Raw genomic sequence first — 21,161 nt, 5'->3', positions numbered from 1 at the left:
AGTCGCTCTCTCGCCTCTGCTAGTGACGATACTCCCTGGCCAATCAGTGGCATGCTGTACTCCGCGTCATATTTTTGTATCGCCTTGGATCGCTTAGAACCTCGGGTTAGTGAGTACGGAAAAAGGACCAGCAAAGTGTACCTGATTCTAATGGAGATGCCGTCAAATCGCGGTGAGTCGTTCCGTATGGAAACACTGCTTTATTCTCTTGTCTCTGTGTACAATGCAATTTGCTACCTGCTGCTATCTAGTCTAGTGATATGGAAGAGTATTACATGATTATGCTCCAGTCACAACTACAGCAGAGACACTCGTGGCATATTACGTGAAACTGGATAATTTCCCGAGGCACACCTGACGATCTCCCACGGCACACTGGTTGAAAAACACTGTTTTAAATGCTTTTAAACCTCTAGTTTGAACTCCTGATTTAGCTTTAGTTTGTTTTCTGTAACCCTGAAGTCTCATGTAAGTGTGCTGAGAGGAAAAAATAAAAATACAACTCTATCTTTGAACAGCTCAGACTTTATTAAGGTTCAATTCAATTCAATTCAATTCAATTCAATTCAATTCAATTCAATTCAATTCAATTCAATTCAATTCAATTTTATTAATATAGAGCCAAATCACAACAAACATCCACCTCAAGGCGCTTAAGGTCTGTGGTTAATTAGGCACCTGTATTTGTCTGTTGTTGTTTTGCAAAGTAGTGAGGACAGCTCAGTTTGTACAGACTCTGGCTCCTCACTCTGCTCTTTTTCATAAGAGCCATGGCTGGGTTAGGGTTAACCCTAACCCTAACCCTAACCCTAACCCTAACCCATGGCAGCAGATTCCTCAGGCCTGACCCAATGTTTGTGGGCCGCTACATTACAGGAGCTCTAAAACTCTCTGTGTGCAGCAGACTATTGGTCTGCTCTGCTGTGAAATGAGTGATATGTGGCTCTGATGAGCAAAAATGTTTCTTTATGCCATAGAAACTGTGTTAATGAGAAAAGTATAGAAGTTTGCTTTATGGCCAATGTGTCATTTTGACTTGCAAACAAAAGGATTTTTATTAAAGCAAACACATCATGACCGAGAACAAGAAGAAGATCAGGCTCAGTTTTAGTGCGCTGCAGAAAAACAGTGTTTTAAGTTGTGATGTTTCCACCGTGTCTTTCTGTTCTGACTTCAGACTCTTTCTGTTGGCAGCAGTTAGAGGATATTTGCTATGGTGCTGAAAGCTGGTACAGATCCTTTCAGGAAAAAATATCCGATGATCATCCTAATTTAGTGAAAAAGTAGTTTAGGTTTATTTATCCTACGCAAAGATAGGCTTAACCATCAAACTGTGGAGAAACCAAAGTAGCTCAGACCCTGCTAGTTAGGATGCATCATCAATGTGTGTGTGACTGTGAGGCCTTTTCTTTATGAATAAAAACATTTTACACCTCACATGACAGAGACTTTGGTTTTTTAGCTGATTATTAGGCTGTACACTATACAGGTGATACTATTCTTAACCTGTGATGTTTTAAAGCTGTTTCACTTTCTGTTCTGACTTTATTGAGTCAAACTTATAACACACTTAGAAAAGGATGTGAAGAAGCTGCTGCAATAATGCTTTGACAGAGCCAAAGGGATTATTGAATAAAAACAAGCAGGGTATTCAGAAGTTTTAACTTTGGACTTTAAAACACAAACTAAAGTAGCTCAGACTCTGATACTGGGTTGATTGTCAAAGTGTATGTGTGGCTGTGGGGACTTAGATCACCTAATGGAGCTCATGTGAGTGCAGATCCCTTTGGTCTCTTTGTCTTTGTGGCTGCAAAATAGTGGCAGCTGCTGTTTGACGGAAATGCAGATGTGATAACAGAAATACAGGAGAGCTGTAAGAACTCTTTTGTCCCCTTAGAGAGGAAAATACACACCTACTGCTTTAACCACAGTTTTGCTTGGATATAGCATGTAAGTATTGTTTTGAATGATAAGGTGATTAAATATATTTTGAAGTGACACAGTCTCCTTTAGTAGGATGTGATGGTTTTTGTTCATGCTTTCCTGTACATGATGGATTATTTTATGCACACTGTTTTTCTGTGATCACTGTGATACATGCATGACTAGATTGTGGGTTAACACGGGTTTTTATTTCAACAGCATAAAAAAGCAAAATACAGAGAATGCATCACACACATAATCTATGTTTGCCACTAGTTTTCCATCATGACAATGTAACCCAGGTTACAAATATTGCAGTAATGCAATAGAAAATTGTCACACTAAATTACATTAAATATTAAGTTTTAATTATATGATTTATGTTGCAAATAACTTGTAAAAGAAGGTTCAAACATTAGTATTAAGTTCACCAAACAAAAAGTGAGTTGTGGGTATGCCCCCTTTAACGTGCCCTTCCCCCCTCTTCCCGTGAGCATAGTGTTGGAGGGAAAAACAGTCAGCGATACCAGAGAGGTGATGTAGCTGTGTGCATCAAGAACATTTTCCCTGGAAATACGGAGGTTTTCTGATCCAAAGGGAAATCAGTGACTATTGAGAGCCTAGGAACAATAACCAGAGAAGTTTTGGCCAGGTTTTTTAGTGTGTGCTTCAGTTGTCGGGAAGAGCTTTCTGGGTGTCGGATGAGGCCTGGATCTCCCTCTCCCTTTTCTTCATGTGGTGGCTGCAGACGACCCGCACACACACAGGATATTGGATGGCAAGCCTGACCCATGAGACTCGAGCTTAAAGACAGGCAGCAACCGGATCAACAGAATACGGTTTGATATCGCTCATAGAGAGAGACAGTTTTGTGTGCTCCTGTTTGCTGCTTTATGGTAGCAGGATTCTGGATTTCCCCCTTTCTGAACTAAATCGAACTATTGAACTGAACTGAATCAATCGAACTATTGAACTGAACTGAATCAATCTGAACTGTTGGACTGAATCCAAGTTATTATATTGAACACTGTTATATTTCATGCTGTTGTTGTGTTAAAGTGGATTCTATTCATACTCAATAAGGATCCTGAGCTAAGTGCGGTCTATTTGACGTTAGTTGTGAATGTTTCTGTTTAATGCTTTTTGTTTTATTAAAAGTGCCGGCTTTCCATTTAAGGGTCTCTGGTTCTGGTCTCTTCACTGTGCTTTGCTCCACCGCTCCTGCGAACCTAGAACTGGTCCAGTAGCTCATACATCTGTCTGATAGTGACACAAGTGCTACAACAAGCTCTGTGGGTGTATTGTCATAATTAAACTCTCAAATCAAAGAGCAGAACAGCTCATGTGTTGTCATGTTAATGTTTAATGATCCATGTGAAATCCTTACGTGTATCGCCACAAGAAGAGTCGTATGGCTGGTATGAAGCGATCCATCCTCAGTGTTTTCATCACCTCATCGTGATGATCACGGTAGAAGAAATAAGACAACCCATGCAAACAGTTGTGTTGATCGTTGATACGGTGATTGATTTGGCATTTGTGACACCTTTCTTTAAGGTGTGTATCCAGGACTTTAGATAATAGGCGTAGTGTGGTGAGCTTAACGGCCTTCACACTGCGCTCCGTCAGATCCTCATCAGGTCATTGTAGAGATGCAGGAGCTGAAGAAGAAGGGGAGTTAGGGGGGTCTGTACATGTGATGGGGATGAGACACGTGAACCCTCTTTGCATGTATCAACATCTAAAAAAAAAAGAATATCAAATGTAATATATATATATTAATATTAATTAATATATATTAATATTATATATATTAATATATTAATATTAATATAATATTAGGTTTTATATATATATATATAACTTAATATTATTTATTTATGTAACAGTACATTTGTTGTAATACACACAGACGCGCCATTTTATTTTCTCTTCCAAGCATGTGTAACATCATCAAAACAAAAGACATTTTCTGACATACTGAAAAGCTGAGCATGAGTATGAGCACTGAATAAAAAAAGATTAACCTCTGAATTATTTTCTGCTTGCTAGAAATCACACACATCATTACTTTCACACCAGTAAGTTTAACTGTATACACCTATCCAGTAAGGGTTTTGTATTCTAATTTAAACTCAGTCTCTCAACATCTCTTATTGTGTTCAGGTTCATTGTGTTGCTCATCTAGTGACATACTTATGAAATCGGCGTTGGTTAAGGTGAAGATGCAGCGGTGATGTGGCTGAAGAAATAAACATAGGACATTTCCTTATATGCCATTGCACCGAAAACACAACCCACTAGGAGGAGCCACAGCTGACCAGTGGCATCGTGTCAGATAGTGATACACACGTGCATGAGGACGCACATGACCAGCACGTACATAATGGGTGCTGATGCAGAATGTGTGGTTTGTACTGATGTTGCAGCAGGTGGGACTCATCTTCTCTTAAAACAAACGTAGACTCAACAAACAGAATCAGGCTTGGATGTAGCACGTAAGTGTTGTTTGGAATGATAAGGTGATTAAAGGTGGTGGTGGTGCCCTGGGAGGAGCAAAGTGATTATTGTTACATTGTTATATGGATAGTAGACTGTTGTGGCTTCCTGATGGGAAATGATGGTTTGGATGAAGCTCTCATAATTGTGAACATTTGTGATATTTGTCCAAAGCTCAAAGTTCTTTAATGATCACAGCTTTTTGTCCTTCAGCTGCTCCTGTAACTTTGATCTTGCACTTTGATCCATGTTGATTGAATGTGGTTTTGTCTCCTTAGTATTGGTGCTTGGGGTGTTGTGTCTGCATGTTTCTTTGTCAGAGGCTCATTTGTGTCTGCATTGGTTCCTTTCAGCTTCTTTCTTTGTCTTGGAAGCTCCTTTTTTGCTTCCTGACATCTTTGAGCTGCTTGACTTTGTCACACAGCTTGTGTTTAAGGGCCTTCGTGATTGAGCAGCTCTGCAGTAATCAGGCCTGAGTGTGGCAGTGAGACTGAAGTCAGCTTTCCAACAATCTGCTTCATCACAGTTCATTGATCATTGAAGACGAGGGGAAATGAGTTTTTCCCACAGGGCAGGTAGGTTTGGATGACTTTGTTCCCTTAATGCATGAAATGATTGAAAAAGTGCAGTTTGTATTTACTCAGGTTATTGATGATTAATATGAATTGATGATGATTTCCCTCCTCTTTGTTTCTTTGTTGCTCTTTTTCGTGTCTTTATAAGTTGCTGCTGTTGCAGAGAATTTCCAGCAAACGTGATATCTGAGCGCAGCGGAGTCACGTGACCGCGCAGCAACAAACCACAGCAGAGCAGGAAGGAGGGGGCGGAGCAAAGTGCGGCTGCGTGGTTGGAGCGGAGCACAGAGAGAGAGCTGCTTTTTCCTGGAGGAAACCAAGTGAACTTAGAGGAGAAACAAACTAAAGCATCGATCCAACATCACTACCAACGTTTGTATTGAAACACAGGAGAGGAAGTGCAAAGAAGTGCGCTCCCTCCCAACTTTGCCTCTGCCTTTTATAGACCAACCTCACACCTCCTCCAGCTGTTATCAGGCGGAGGGGACATATTAAGATGCTCCTTAGACAACAGTTTTATGAATTGTTCTCGGGGGCTAGCAAGACACCCAACTTTCCCACGGAAAACACCTCCCAAAGTCCAGGTGCGCCTCTACCCCTCCCTTCCAGGACACACTCCTCGCTACTCGCCCTCCCCTCGGGAGAAGCTGGGTCAAAAGTGCACTGTGTAAAAGGTGAAGCTCCTCACAAAGGTGGGGGCTAGCATTACTTCCAATGGAAAAATCCCAGGCCTAGGGCAGAGCAGCCCTCAGCCCTTTTCCACCCACCTATGCAGTGTTCCAGTGTGTGAGTGACAATATAAGTGACAAATAATATATAATGTGACCATTAATTAGAGTGTGTGATTAATATATATAACAATACATGATAGAAAAATATTGATAGAAAATACTGATGTCGAATGATAAAAATACACGACAAGCTCAAAGTTCTTTAATGATCACAGCTTTTTGTCCTTCAGCTGCTCCTGTAACTTTGATCTTGCACTTTAAGAAGAAGAAGAAGAAACAGCCTTTATTGTCCCACAGAGGGGAAATTTGGGTGTAACAGCAGCCGCAGTTATTATAAATATAAATATAATAATTTACACTATTAAGAATATATATAATTAACCTTAATACTACTAATAATAACACTATATACAATGTACATGATGTGCCTGTGTGTTAAACCTTAACAGGCCGGACTATTTACAGTATATTATATATTATCCTACATTGTGTAGGCTATTGTGGTTTTTGTTGGGAGCAGTGATGGTTATAAAGTCTTACAGCTGCTGGGAGGAAGGATCTGCGGTAACGCTCCTTTGTGCATTTAGGATGCAGCAGTCTGTCACTGAAGGAGCTCTCCAGCTCGGCAACAGCTTCATGCATGGGGTGGGAGACTTTGTCCATCAGTGATGTTATTTTGGTCAGAGTCCTTCTGTCTCCCACCACCTGCCGAGAGGACATCCTAGGACATCCTAGGACAGAGCTGGCTTTTCTGATGAGCTTGTGTATCCTCTTCCTCTCAGCTGTAGACAAGCTGTAGACAAGCTGCTGTAGCTGTAGACAAGCTGCTGCTCCAACATACTGCTGCATAGAAGATGGCTGATGCCACTACAGAGTCATAGAAGGTCTTCAGGAGTGCCCCCTGCACTCCAAAAGACCTCAGCCTTCTCAGCAGGTAGAGTCTGCTCTGGCCCTTCCTGTATAGCGCATCAGTGTTATGAGTCCAGTCCAGTTTATTGTTCAGGTGAACACCCAGGTACTTATAAGAGTCCACTATTTCAATGTCCACTCCCTGGATGTTCACCGGTGTCCGTGTGGTGGTTCTGCGCCTGCGGAAATCCACCACCAGCTCCTTGGTTTTAGCGGCGTTGATCAGGAGGGGGTTCCGCTGGCACCAGCCCACAAAGTCCTGAGTCCACTGTCTGTACTCTGAGTCATCCTCACCTGTGATGAGGCCAACTATGGCAGAGTCGTCAGAGAACTTCTGCAGATGGCAGCGTGGGGAGTTGATGGAGAAGTCTGCAGTGTAGAGGGTGAAGAGGAACGGTGCCAGCACAGTTCCCTGTGGGGCCCCCGTACTGCAGACCAGCCTGTCAGAGACACAGCCCTGTGTCCTCACGTACTGTGGGCGGTCAGTGAGGTAGTCCAGTATCCACTCGGAGATGTGGTGGTCCACTCCTGACAGTTCCAGCTTGTCTCTCAGAAGTCCTGGCTGGATGGTGTTAAAAGCACTGGAGAAATCAAAGAACATGATCCTCACAGTGCTTCCAGGCTTCTCCAGGTGGGTCAGAGCTCGGTGCAGGAGGTAGATGATGGCGTCATCCACCCCGATGCCAGGCCGGTAGGCGAACTGCAGCGGGTCCAACAAAGACGACACCATGAGGCGTAGATGGTTGAGGACCAGCCTCTCGAGGGTCTTCATTAGATGCGATGTCAGGGCTACCGGCCTGTAGCTGCTAAGATCCTTTGGATGTTTGGTCTTTGGTACCGGTACCACACAGGAGGTCTTCCACAGTTGTGGTACTTTCCCCAGCTTCAGGCTCAGGTTGAACATGTATCCCATGATGCCACACAGTTGATCTGCGCAGCACCTCAGGAGCCTGGAGCTGATGCCGTCTGGACCAGCAGCCTTTCGCACCTTGATTTTACATAGCTCCTTCCTCACATGATGAGTTGCGAGGGACAAGATGGAGGGGGGGGATGAGGGTTGTGAGATGGAGTCCTCAGAAGTGAAGGGGGTGGGTGATGGCTGAGAGCTGAGAGGTGTGAGGTCCCAAGAAGAAGAAAGGTTGGCAGTCATTAAAGATGGTGGGGCTGACAGCAGGGGGGACTGGGCTGGGGGAGGGGTGGGTGGCTGGTCAAACCTGTTAAAGAACTGGTTCAGGTTGTTCACACACTCTAAGTCTCCCACAACCCTAGGGCTTGGTTTGTGGCCTGAAATTGAGTTCAAACTCCTCCAAACCCCACTGATGTTGCTCTGCTGTAGCTGGTCCTCCATCTTCTTCCTGTAGATGTTTTTTCCATCCCTGATTTTCCTTCTCAGATCCTTCTGCACAGCTCTCAGCTCCTCCTTATTTCCTGATCTAAAGGCTCTCTTCTTCTCCTTCAGGAGAGCCTTTATTTCAGAGTTGATCCAGGGTTTGTTGTTTGAAAAACACCGTACCCTCCTGGTGGGCACAGTGTTTTCCACGCAGAAATTGATGTAATCAGTGATGCAGTCCGTGATGCTGTCGATGTCCTCCCCATGAGGGGCACAAAGCTCTTCCCACACAGTGGAGCTAAAGCAGTCTCTCAGAGCTTCTTCAGTCTCCTCAGACCATTTCTTCACTGTGTGTGTCACAACTGGTTCTCTGTGTACCAAGGGTTTGTACACAGGCTGGAGATGAACCAGGTTGTGATCTGAGCCCCCCAGGGGAGGCAGAGGTGATGAGCTGTATGCCTCCTTGATGTTGGCATACAGTAGATCCAGTGTGTTGGTATTTCTGGTGTGGCAGGTGACATACTGGGTGAAGGTGGGGAGAGCGGAGGACAGGGAGACGTGGTTAAAGTCCCCTGAGATCAGAAAGAGGGCCTGTGGGTGCTGTGTTTGGAGTCTGCTGGTGGTAGCATGGAGGACATCGCAGGCTGCAGCAGCGTTAGCAGAGGGCGGCACATACACAGTTATCACAATAACATGTGAAAACTTCAGAGGAAGATAGTACGGCCTCATACTAACAGCGAGCAGTTCAATGTCCTTACTGCAGAGCTTCTCTTTGATGGTTAGATGTCTGGAGTTGCACCATCTATCGTTCACAAACACAGCCAGACCCCCGCCCCTCTTCTTACCACTCTCCCTGGTTCTGTCGGCACGGATTAAATGAAAGCCGTCCATGTTTATGTGTGAGTCCGGGGTTAGCTCGGTTAGCCACGTCTCCATCAGGCACATGAGGCTGCTCTCCCGGTAGCTCCTTTGATGTCGCGTTAGCGCCGCCAGCTCATCCACTTTGTTGGGAAGAGATCTCACGTTTCCCATGATGATGGACGGGATGACGGGCCTGTACCTTCTCCCCTGGCAACGACCTATGCCCGCACGTCTCCCGCATCTCTTCCTTCTCAGTTAGCGGGGAATATCAAGTCGTTCTGCAGGAGTAGGCACAGCGGAGCTCCCGATGGAGATCAGCTGGTCCCGAGAGTAAACAATAGGAGCGTGGCCACTCTCGCAGTCTCCAAACATAAACACCATAAAAAGGGTACATAAAAACAAAGTTTTCCAGAAAAAGGTCCGCTCCATCATGAGGAAAAAGAGCAGAAGATACAGAAACACAAAAACACATCTAATACTAAACAAAATGAGAAAAAACACGGAATTAGTGCGGAGCTGCTGAAACTGGCTGCCTGCTCGCGTGGCGCCGGAAGCAGACACCACTTTGATCCATGTTGATTGAATGTGGTTTTGTCTCCTTAGTATTGGTGCTTGTGGTGTTGTGTCTGCATGTTTCTTTGTCAGAGGCTCATTTGTGTCTGCATTGGTTCCTTTCAGCTTCTTTCTTTGTCTTGGAAGCTCCTTTTTTGCTTCCTGACATCTTTGAGCTGCTTGACTTTGTCACACAGCTTGTGTTTAAGGGCCTTCGTGATTGAGCAGCTCTGCAGTAATCAGGCCTGAGTGTGGCAGTGAGACTGAAGTCAGCTTTCCAACAATCTGCTTCATCACAGTTCATTGATCATTGAAGACGAGGGGAAATGAGTTTTTCCCACAGGGCAGGTAGGTTTGGAAAAACTGCAGTTTGTATTTACTCAGGTTATTGATGATTAATGTGAACTGATGATGATTTCACTCCTCTTTGTTTCTGTGTTGCTTTTTTTCGTGTCTTTATAAGTTGCTGCTGTTGCAGAGAATTTCCAGCAAACGTGATATCTGAGCGCCGCGGAGTCACGTGACCGCGAAGCAACAAACCACAGCAGAGCAGGAAGGAGGGGGCGGAGCAAAGTGCGGCTGCGTGTTTGGAGCAGAGCACAGAGAGAGAGCTGCTTTTTCCTGGAGGAAAAGAAGTGAACTTAGAGGAGAAACAAACTAAAGCATCGATCCAACATCACTACCAACGTTTGTATCGATACTATTGATACTTGGATCGATCCGCACACCCTGATCTCCTGGATCTGACCTGAGAACAGCGTTAGTCTCTGTCTGTGGGCTCAGCTAAAGGTAAGCATCGAGCTAACTTTAGTAGCTTAGTAGAAAACTGCTGTGGATGAACACATGAGAGGAAGTGAACTCCTAAAAAGTCTCATTTGAATGACTCACTGCTATAAACTAATGCAGAGGAAGATGTTAACAAACACTGATGAAAGTAAACAGAGTTCATATCTGAAATCACTGAGAATAAAAACATATTGTGGTGCTTCATGTGCAGCTCTTGGTGATTTGGGACAAGAAGAATGTTTTAATCATGTTGTGGATTAAATGTTGGATTTTATTTTGTCTACAGAAGCCAGAAGTTTGTCCACTTGTGATCAATCAGATTGATTGATTTTTCTTGTGTATTGTTGGGTTCACTTGAACATTTGAAAGCTAAAAGCTGGTAAAAAGTGTTGAATGTGTGAGTTAAAAGGCCCCATCATTAAAGCTCAGGTAGATCTGACTATGATTACAATTGTTCCTTCTATCAAATGAATGTTTAGCACAGAGTGAATTCAGATGTTCTCCTGTTTTATTTCTATATTTGCTTTCTACTGGGATCCACTGTGTGGTAGATGATGGAGACACTGAGTCTGGTCCAGCTGCTTTGTGGGGGTTCTGTCTCTGAAAGAGTATTTACATCTCTCTCAACTATGGAGAGAGGCGTCATGGGGGGTGGAGAGACTTGTGAGGTGGTGAGCAGGTCCCTGTTGTAGTATGAATGGTGGAGGTGGTGGGACTGGCGTGGGGGGGGAGTAACAGGGCTGTCCCATTGTTGAAGCTACAGGAGAAGCTGTTCAGGCTGTTGGTGAGGTGTGAACTGCTGGTGCAGTGGGGGGGCTTTAGGCTTGTGGTTGGGTCACTGAGAACTTTCCAGACAGAAGCAGAGTCGTTCACTGAAAACTGGTTTTGGAGTTTCTCTCAGTTCACCTGTTTAGCCTCTCACTGCTTTGCTAAACCTGAACTTTGAAACTGCCTCTGTCTCCACTCTCAAACACTTCCTCCTTTTCCAGCCTCCTCAGCTTAGCTGTGAACTGTGAATCTGAAAAGTGTGGTGTGCAAAAGTATTCAGCCCCCTTTTCTCTGAGTGCAACCAATTGCATTCAGAAGTTGCCTGATGACTGCTAATGACTAAAAAGAGTCCACCTGTGTGTAATCTAATCTCAGTACAAATACAGCTTCTCCGTGACGGCCTCAGAGGCTGGTTAAGAGAATTTTGGGGAGTAAGCAGCATCATGAAGTCCAAAGAACACTGCGTACTTGAGACTGGGGCGGAGGTTCACCTTCCAGCAGGACAACGACCCTAAACATAAAGCCAGGGCTACAATGGAATGGTTTCAAACCAAACATATTCATGTGTTAGAACGGCCCAGTCAAGGTCCAGACCTAAACCCGATCGAGAATTTGTGGCAAGATCTGAAAACCGCTGTTCGCAAACGCTCTCCATCTAATCTGACTGAGCTTGAGCTGTTTTGCAAAGAAGAATGGGCAAAAATTTAATTTAATTAGCCATTTTCATACAATTTACAGATTAATCAGGGTCAGAATTGTATACCGTGCCCAGTGTGGTACTGGACATGACATGAAGTACTGACCCTCTCTTCTTCAGCTCAGGTTTTCATATAGTCAAAGCTTATCAATCTTGCTTACATCATATACAAAACAAGAAATGTGCAAGACAAAGGATTCCAGCAGCTGCGTCTTCACACGACCTCAGAGTTTCTGTTTATTGTTTGTTTGGTCTCCATCAGTGGCTGACCATTTCACCTGACAGAGTCCTGGCATCTGTTAGTTAGAGACATACCCAGAACAAACACACTGTTCTTGGCTGATCCCAAACATTATGAGCTTCTGTGTCATTAATCAGTTATGTTTATTTTCCAGTCAAACACAGATTTGTCAGGGAAATAAATGTAAAGATGGTAAGAGCAAACATGTACCATGAGTATATTTGAAACTTTATAAAAACTCATTTCCTTCAAGTCCAGATCCAACAGGGACTCCAACCACAAACCTGTGGGTTACTAGTCGGCTGTTCAGACCTTCTGTCTTTGTTTCAAACAAGTTTCCCACCTACTGTTTCTAGATGCCCACCCTAACATAGCCGGCCAGAACCGGCCGTATCCCACAAAAGTGTATAAATGCAAATCCAGCCTTAAAGGGCTCATTCCCCCAAACAGTGCAGTGTGGTAGCTTCTAATAACGATCTGTTCTCCTGCAGCTGATCATCAGGAGGAGGAGAGTCTGACGGAGCAGCAGAGGAACATTTTCAGCCTCTACAGAGGAAACAATGAGTTCAACACAACAGGTGAGAAAAATATCAGTGTTACACTATTATTGAAACTGTGTGACTTCATCAGCTGCTGTTGGTTTGTTTTATTATGGTCCCAATTAGCACTGAAGTTACAACAAGACAAAATAAAAAGGTCACATTTTAACAGGACACTGAAACAAAGACATTAATAATCAAGATTCAGATCAAACCCACAATTTATCATACAATACATCATTTTCATTGAGCAGTATTTGATCTATAATGTCATTTTCATTACTGTTATAATTACACATTTCATATTTTCATAGCACTTTTCCACTCTCTCCTCATTAGATCTCATTGTTTTCCAACCAGTTTGATTCCAGTTCTTACTGGTTTGGAAATGCTGTACCAGTAGCTGTTGATGTTGCGGTTGTGGTGATCCCCAGAGTCTCTCATCCTGTGGTTCAACACACTCCAACTCCACTGTGTTGGACTGCAGCTGGTGGCAGTAGTCCTTGTTCTGCTCTGAAGATCTGCTTCAAGCTTTAGGGTCACTCTAAGCAGAAGCTGCAGAAGGTGGAGAGCTGCTTCATGTGCTGCTACACCAAACTCACAGAGGCTGCAGAGCAGAACAACAACTACCATCACAAACTGCAGTTCAACACTGTGGAGTTTGTCTGTCAGTGTGATCAGAAACTCAGTGAGAGAGAGCTCATATTTGCTTTGTTATTTATGAGAAAATATATGCATACAGTACTTGAAAGTGTGTGTTTGCTGTCCTTTTATGGCATTCATGTGGCCTGCAGTAGTCCTGAGAGGAATCTTGGATTCATCTTTGACCAGGATGTGTCTGTTAGCTCACAGATAAAACAAGTTTCCAGGATGGCTTTCATCCATTTGCAGTGTTGTCCCATCCTTTGGCATTTTGAAGCTGGACTGTTATGATTCTTTATAACCAGGGTGCCCAATTAATGCTTTGAAATCATTTTACATAAATTTATGTTTCCTCTTTTTTTCACCAGTAGGTGGAGGTAATAGACCTAGTAGATCTTTGGAGGCGACCAAAAAACTCTAATATTAATGGAGTTTGAAGTTTGTTCCACGACTGCATTTCACTCACTGCCTCTGTTTGTATCTCTGTCACTGCAGGACCAACATGGAGCGAGAAGTCAGCGCTCTCAGGAGGCTGACAAACCTCACAGAAGGAAGGGAGGAAAAAAATACACCTGTGATCAGTGTGGGAAGGATTTTACTAATAAGGGTTTATTAAAAATACATAAAGTGATCCACACTGGAGAGAAGCCGTTCAGCTGTGACTTGTGTGGAAAGTCTTTTACCCGGGCTGGAAACTTAAAAACACACCAACTCATCCACAGTGGAGAGAAGCCGTACAGCTGTGATCAGTGTGGCAGAGCTTTTAATCACAGTAGCAGCTTAAAGAAGCATCAAGTCACCCACTCTGGAATTAAGGCATACAGCTGTGACTATTGTGGAAAAACTTTCAGTCACCTAAGAAGCAGAAATGCACACCTACGCATTCACACTGGACATGATGTGTACTGCTGTGATCAGTGTGGCGAAAAGTTTGGAACAGACCAACATTTACAATCCCACATGTTTACCCACACTGAGGAGAGACCTCATAAATGTGACCTGTGTGATAAGACTTTTAAAGCTCCACAGTACCTGAGAGCACACCAACAGATCCACAGCAGAGAGAGACTCTACAAGTGCAGTTACTGTGAGGTATGTGTTTTTATTTTGATCTTGTAACTTTAGCCTGACTGTTGGGAACAACTGTTCAGTTATGATTTTTGCTTCTATGATCATAAGAAACTAAATTATTATTTTTTGTGGTGACAAACATTTATATCACTGTATTATTTATGATACACCAGTTTCCTGGTATATCATGGTATTATTATTTCTGCATATATGGGTCTTTATGTTGGTTTACAGTGGCTCCTTCTTCAGTCAGGTGTATATAGAATAATAATAATTTTATTGTCATAAAAAATAAATTATAAAATACAACCAGAGAACAAATTATCAAAACATTTCTGTTTAATTCTTTGCTTTGAAGCCCAAATTCTTCTCTCTGCAGGTAAAAACACCTGTAAGCTTTGTTAGCACAGAGTAAACAGAGCCAAACTACAAACAGTTTAAATATTTGTCACAGGGAGTCGGTCCTTAACAGGTGCTGCTGCTGTTTGTTTGTGATGCCACTTTTTGTCGTATATTTGGCTCGTTTACATTAATGTTTCCACAGCAGAGCTGGAAGTGGGCCTTTAAAACCATTTACATTGTTTGTCTTTGACTCACCTGGTTTCCTGTTGCTGTGTGTGGGCGGAGCTTCCTGGGTGGTGTAACCTCTTCCTACCATATATAGGTCCATGTTAGATTTGCCATTATGGCTGCTGGAGTTTGGCAAGTGTCCCTAAAGAACACAATAAGCTTAAATTCAAACTGATGCCTCCTTCTAGAAGTGAGTCCTGTTACTTTGCAGCCATATTAAAACACACTGGAGCACTTACAGTTATTTTGAAGCATTATCTAAATTAACTTTCATTTCAAAGATCAACGGGACATAAAAACTTCATGCACAGAATATTCAGTCAGATCTGATAAAAGTTTCTTTGTACACAAATAAGATTTTAACAGCTTCTCTCCTGGTAGTTATACTTCCACCATCTTTCTATCTGATATTTCGTCATAAATTTCAGTTCAGAGTTGAGCTCCATGTCTCTCTCTCATAATGTCTCTGCTGCTACCAGGACCTAACCTAGCAGTGACCAAGGATCCCACAGTCTGCCCTGCAGCAATCCAACAGAGTTCATCACTGTAAACTGAACCACAACACTGCAAACTACCCAGTTTAGCCTGCACTTACTGTCCACTATAAACTTTGAATAACATGGAATTATCTTTTCATTTGCTTTCAGAAAACTTTCTAGAAGATGAAACATCATGTACAGATCCAATATCTGACTAAAACTCTAAAATGAATGATAACGTTACCTGTAAGCTTTAAATTAGTAGTTTAAAGCTTGCTGAGCAGTCTTTACCTTAGAAATAGTCTCATCTTCCTCTCATGTCCTCTCTTTGTTCCACCGTTCTCCAGCTCACAGAGTCGAAGTGTGACTTGTTTGAAGGCTGCAGGAGAAAGTCTGTATGAAATGAGCCGTATGAAAAATGAACAGACACAGCTGTGTCCAAAATCACTCACTGCTCACTTATAGTGAGTCCCACAGTTTGTTGTGCTCTATGAATGTACTCTGTATAACATGATGGTGGTATATAGTATTACATTAGCAGTATTGTAGTATTACTGGGGTCTTCTGGTCCTTTGTAAGCATTATAGTATTACATTGATGTTATTGCACATTTACAGTAGTGGCAATGCAGTACTACAATATTATTGCAGTATTACTTTAGTATTATTATAGTAAGACATTAATATTGTAGCACTACCACACTAAGGTTATTGTAGTATTAAATGAGTATTATTGTAGTATTATGGTGGTAGTATTGTAGTTGTTGTATCCCAGTAAGCTGAGTGTTGTAATGTAAACAGTAAAATGTAATTGGACGTTGGCAGAGATGCTCTTTATTCCAGGCGACGTCCAGGATAAAAATGTTGAAGGAATTCCCTGACTTACACTGTCTTTGTGTCTTTGTTTAGAAGCAGAGCCACACAGATGGATCCAGTTCTCAGCCCTGTCATCGCGGTGGTGGTGGGAAAGCGTTTCGCTGTGACCTTTGTGGGAAAACTTTCAATCATCAGCAGAACCTAAAAACACATCAGCGTAGACACACTGGACACAAACTGAAGTACTGCAAAGAATGTGGGAGAAGCTTCCCCACAACAGGTGAATTAAAACTACATGAACTCATCCACAGTGGAGTTAAAAAGCACCTCTGTGACCAGTGTGGGTCATCCTTCATCACTGCAGGTCAGCTTAAAAGGCATAAACGAGTCCACACAGGAGAGAAACCATACAAGTGCAGACACTGTGACAAAAGCTTCTCACATTCAGGTAATCGTAACCTTCATGAAAGTACACACACTGAACACACTGAAGGGAACTACAGCTGTGACCAGTGTGACAAGAGCTTCATGAATCTCACTTCATACTCCCGACACAAACGATGCCACGCTGCAAAGAAACTGTTTCACTGTTACCAATGTGCAAAAACATTCTCTTCATTATCTGCTCTGTACAAACATCAGCGTGATCATGCAGGCCTGAAATCATTCCCATCATTGGATCACAATGAATCTGCAGACACACAAAGATCCTCTTCTGGTCAAACTTAAAAACCTTGAGATCCGGCTCCACAGAATTCTGATGGAATCTCCTGTAAAGATCTGATGAGGGAGCTGTGAAAGAAAATGTTACCATAGTTACATTTTTTCTAGAAATTAGTAGCATGCAGTTATTTGTGTTTAGTTTTAGTATTTGTATTATAAAGTTGCAGAAATGTGTGTTGTGTTCAGGTGAGATTGCAGCAGTATTATAAGTTTGCCATCCAGTGGGCTGGATTGGACTAATTGAATGTTTTGGTGGGCCTCAGGCCTTATGTTTGACAACCCTGAATTTAACACATCTAAGACAAAAGATCCATAAGATTGAAATGTTTGAGGAAACCTTCTTCCTGGATTTAAAGTGTTTTATCTGTTAGAGTTCGTGTTAGTGATTAGCTTTTCTCCAGCAGTCAGAGTAAAAATCAGTTCTTATCTTACATGTTAGTTTGTACTGAATCTGTTTTATCTTAATGTTGTTGCTGTTTTATTGTTGAGTTTTTGTTGTCATATCCCACAAATCCAAGGTTAAATAAAAATTTTTTAAAATTTTAAACGGTTTAATAATGAATCATTTGAGCCATGATGTCACTTCCAATTAAATTTTATTCATAAAGCACATTTAAAACAAGTTTGACCAAAGTGATGGACATGAAAACGGGATAACACAATAAAATAAATTTAACACACACAGCAATAAATATATGTAAGAAATCACAAAAATATAAAGGATGACAGGGTTGGAGCTGATCCAGCTGAATGATGTCATCAATATTTCATGTCATTTTCCTTCACAGCTGTTTCTCTGCTTTTTTCTTCCTTCAACTGTTCTGAGCTTTTCTTCTTCACTGGATGTTGGACTTTTGGTTCGCAATCAGCTTTTTCCTGTTTAGCTGCTCATGTTTTTATTAAATATTGTGAAGGTTTCCACACATGAAGCTCTGCAGGTAGAAATGGCTGTTCCTGCTGTGCATGTCAAAGGTCATATATGAAAGTCCTCACAGGTGAAGCTCTGAGTTCAAATCTCCAGTTTGATCAAAGCAGTTTTCTTTTCTCCTCAGCTGCAACATCCAGTGCAGTTTGTTTCAGAGCATCCTTTAGCTCACTGTGATTCTAATGACTCTGCTGGCTCTATGAAATGATGGAGATATTTTTATGTTCTTCCAGCTGTTCAGTAAATTTAGTGTCATCATCCTTGCTGTGTATATTGTAATGATATCAGAGCATCTGTTTGTGCTCATATTACAGAAGTGATCCTTACAGATCAATCAGAGGCTGCACAGTACAGCCCTGCTGACACGGCAGAGGAACCACATGGAAACATGATCTTTAAATCCATGTTTAATGTTACACTTGAGGATTGTTTGCTGTCCGTCACTTTGGTTGTTCTTCCCCCTTACACAGCACATTCAAGCTGCACGCTGCAAACACAAAGATCCTCCTCTGTAGTTGTTGTTGTCTTCACAGCAGCACACACAGCAGAGCACATTCAGATGGCGCCACTGTGTACGGGCTGCCGTCAGCTGTTCTGTGTATTGTTTGCTGTCGCTCTGTTCCTGGTAGTCATCTGCCCAGATGTCTCCGCTTTGATCACTTACAATCGGCAGACACTTCTAAACCTCCAGTTTGTTTTGGTACCAGCATATACTGTAAAGAAAAACTCAACGATTTTTCCTCCACACCTATCGGATGTACCTGAGAATTTGCGCCGGCTGCCCAGTGCTCCGGTCCCCAACAAACGCCAGAGGAGACGCGGAAAGCGGGGAGGTATCGCGGTGCGGGTCAAAACTTACCTGAGACTCCTAGGTTTGTCTGTTCATTACCCCCTGGATGGTGGTCTTTGCCGCCTCAAGGCTGTTGGGCTGCCTGTGGATTTCGGGCGTCGCTGGATCAGGCCGATTGTCCCACCTGTCATCCTGGAGACTCGGCGTCCCTCGTCCTGGCGCAGGATGCGGGATCGTGGAGGCGGCGTAAACCATGCTAACCTTCGCCTGTTGAAGCGGGCCCCAGCCTCAGCTAACAAGGATCTGGTCATCCGAATGGCCCTACTAAATGCTAGATCGTTAGCCAACAAAACTTTCCTTCTCAATGACTTTTTCATCGCACAGCAGTTGGATTTTATGTTTGTGACTGAGACGTGGCTTCATGCTGGTGAGTCTGCACCTTTTTCCGAACTTTTACCTCCCGGCTGTTCTTTCTTCAGCTCCCCGCGGATCTCTGGAAAAGGTGGAGGACTTGCTTCAATATTTAAATGCAGTTTTCGCTGTCGTCAGGTCTCGGCAGACCTGTACGCCAGCTTTGAACTGCAGCTGTTGGAGATAAACTCTTCCCCCTCGGTGCTCTGCGCGGTGATTTACCGACCACCGAAGTGCACGAAGGACTTCATCGGTGACTTTGCTGACTTGCTGACGGGTCTCATACTAAAATATGACCGTATTTTAATTGTTGGCGACTTTAATATTCATGTGTGTTGTGAGAGTGGTCCACTGGTTAAAGAATTTGCCTCGCTTATTGACTCTTTTAACTTAACACAACTCGTGTGTGGTCCCACTCATGAAAAAGGTCTCACACACTGGATCTGGTGTTGTCTTATGGACTTAGAGTCTGCATCACAGGGATACGTGACTGTGGTATATCGGACCATTTTCCTGTTTTATTTACAGCAGCGCTCCCCAGCTCTGGGATAAATAGAGTATCCTCTACACGTCGTGTGCGCTTGGTTAACTCTTCATGCACTGCTGATTTTGCAGCTGCTTTTAAAAACTCTGACTTAAGCAATTTGGATTTTTGCTTGAGCCTGAATACCGAGGACTTCACTAACTCTTTTATATCTGCTTGCACTGCTGTACTGGACTGTATTGCCCCTTTTACAACCAAACGCACCAAACCTTCCTCCCAGCCCTGGCTGGATGAGACAGCCCGCGCGCTCAGACGTGAGTGCAGACGCGCCGAGAGAAGGTGGAAAAAGGATAAGCTCCATGTCTCCTTAGAGATCCTGCGTAACTGTTTATTGAAATACCAGAAAGCAGTAAAATATGCAAAGTCTGCTTATTTCTCTAACATTGTTTCAAGTAACAGTCACAGGCCTCATTTTCTTTTTAGTGTTTTTAATTCACTCGCTGATCCTCGCTGTAATGTAAACCAAGCCAAGGTCTGTCCTGCACTGTGCGAAAACTTTAAGAAATTTTTTGTGGAAAAAATTTCTGCCCTCAGGCCTTCATCACCTCAGCCTGAAACAGGCTCATCTGCACCTCCTCCCAGCAGAGCTGTCTTTGAGCAGTTTGAGCCTGTCACACTCTCCACACTAAAGGAGGTGATTCAAAATATGAGACCTGTAAACTCTCCCACAGACTGTGTTCCGTCTCGCCTTTTTAAAGAGGCTTTTGATTCAGTGGGACCAACTATCCTCACTCTGATTAACAGTGCGCTTGCATCTGGTTGTGTTCCAGCTGCCTTTAAACATGCAGTTGTACAGCCTCTAATCAAGAAGAAGAACCTTGACCCTGATGTTCTTTCAAATTACAGACCAATTTCTAAATTACCATTTTTATCCAAGGTTCTTGAAAAAGTTGTTTTTAAGCAACTTCAAGCATTTTTAAGTGAACATGGAATGTGGGAAAAGTTTCAGTCAGGTTTTAGAATGCGTCACAGCACAGAGACGGCTCTTTTAAGAGTTTTTAACGATCTGCTTTTAACTGTGGACTCTGGTAGTCCTGCAGTTTTAGTACTTCTAGATCTGTCAGCTGCCTTTGACACTGTGGACCACGAGATCCTTCTATCCCACCTAGAACATGAAATTGGCATTAAAGGCACGGTTCTGACTTGGTTCAGATCATATCTTACTGATAGAAGTTTCTCTGTCCATCTAGGAAACTGTTTTTCTACCACAGCAAAGCTTTCTTGTGGAGTGACTCAGGGGTCCATTCTGGGCCCAATTCTTTTCTCATTGTATATGTTGCCTCTAGGGTCGATTTTTAGGAAACATAATATTTGTTTCCACTGTTTTGCTGACGACATCCAGGTGTATATGCCCATCAAACTGAACAGCAGAGATCCATGGGAACCCCTGCTGAACTGTCTAAGTGACATCAAGTCCTGGATGAGAAACAATTTCCTAAATCTTAATGAAAGCAAAACCGAGGTCATATGCTTTGGTAAATTTGACCCCTCAAGCTACTCCTCTGGCACTCCGAGTCATTTGGCTCCTCACTGTCGTGATGCTGTGAAAAATCTGGGTGTCATTTTAGATAGTAGTTTTAAAATGGAGAAGCAAGTAAGTGCTGTTACCAAAATCAGTTTTTACCAACTCAGAGTCATTGCCAAGGTAAAACCTTATCTCCCACAGCAGGACCTGGAAAAAGTTATTCATGCTTTTATTACTTCCCGCCTGGACTACTGTAATTCTCTGTACTTTGGCATAGATCAATCATCTGTGCGCCGCCTGCAGGTAGTCCAGAAT

The 21,161-nt window shown here is 42.9% G+C and overlaps 1 protein-coding gene across 1 annotated transcript; it reads left to right on the top strand.

Moving 5' to 3' along the window:
- Nucleotides 1-13,626: 13,626 nt before the first annotated feature.
- On the top strand, nt 13,627-18,047 carry LOC115775606 (zinc finger protein 492-like; the record flags this gene model as incomplete). Its single annotated transcript, XM_030723072.1, has 2 exons — nt 13,627-14,145; nt 17,951-18,047. Coding segments are annotated over 2 exons (525 nt in total), but the record flags the coding sequence as incomplete, so codon positions are not given.
- Between the last annotated feature and the right edge of the window lie 3,114 nt (nt 18,048-21,161).

Source organism: Archocentrus centrarchus, unplaced genomic scaffold (assembly GCF_007364275.1).
Source record: "Archocentrus centrarchus isolate MPI-CPG fArcCen1 unplaced genomic scaffold, fArcCen1 scaffold_24_ctg1, whole genome shotgun sequence".
Lineage (NCBI taxonomy): Eukaryota > Metazoa > Chordata > Actinopteri > Cichliformes > Cichlidae > Archocentrus > Archocentrus centrarchus.
Note: the sequence above shows the minus strand (reverse complement) of the source record. Positions and strands in the feature narration are given on the sequence as shown.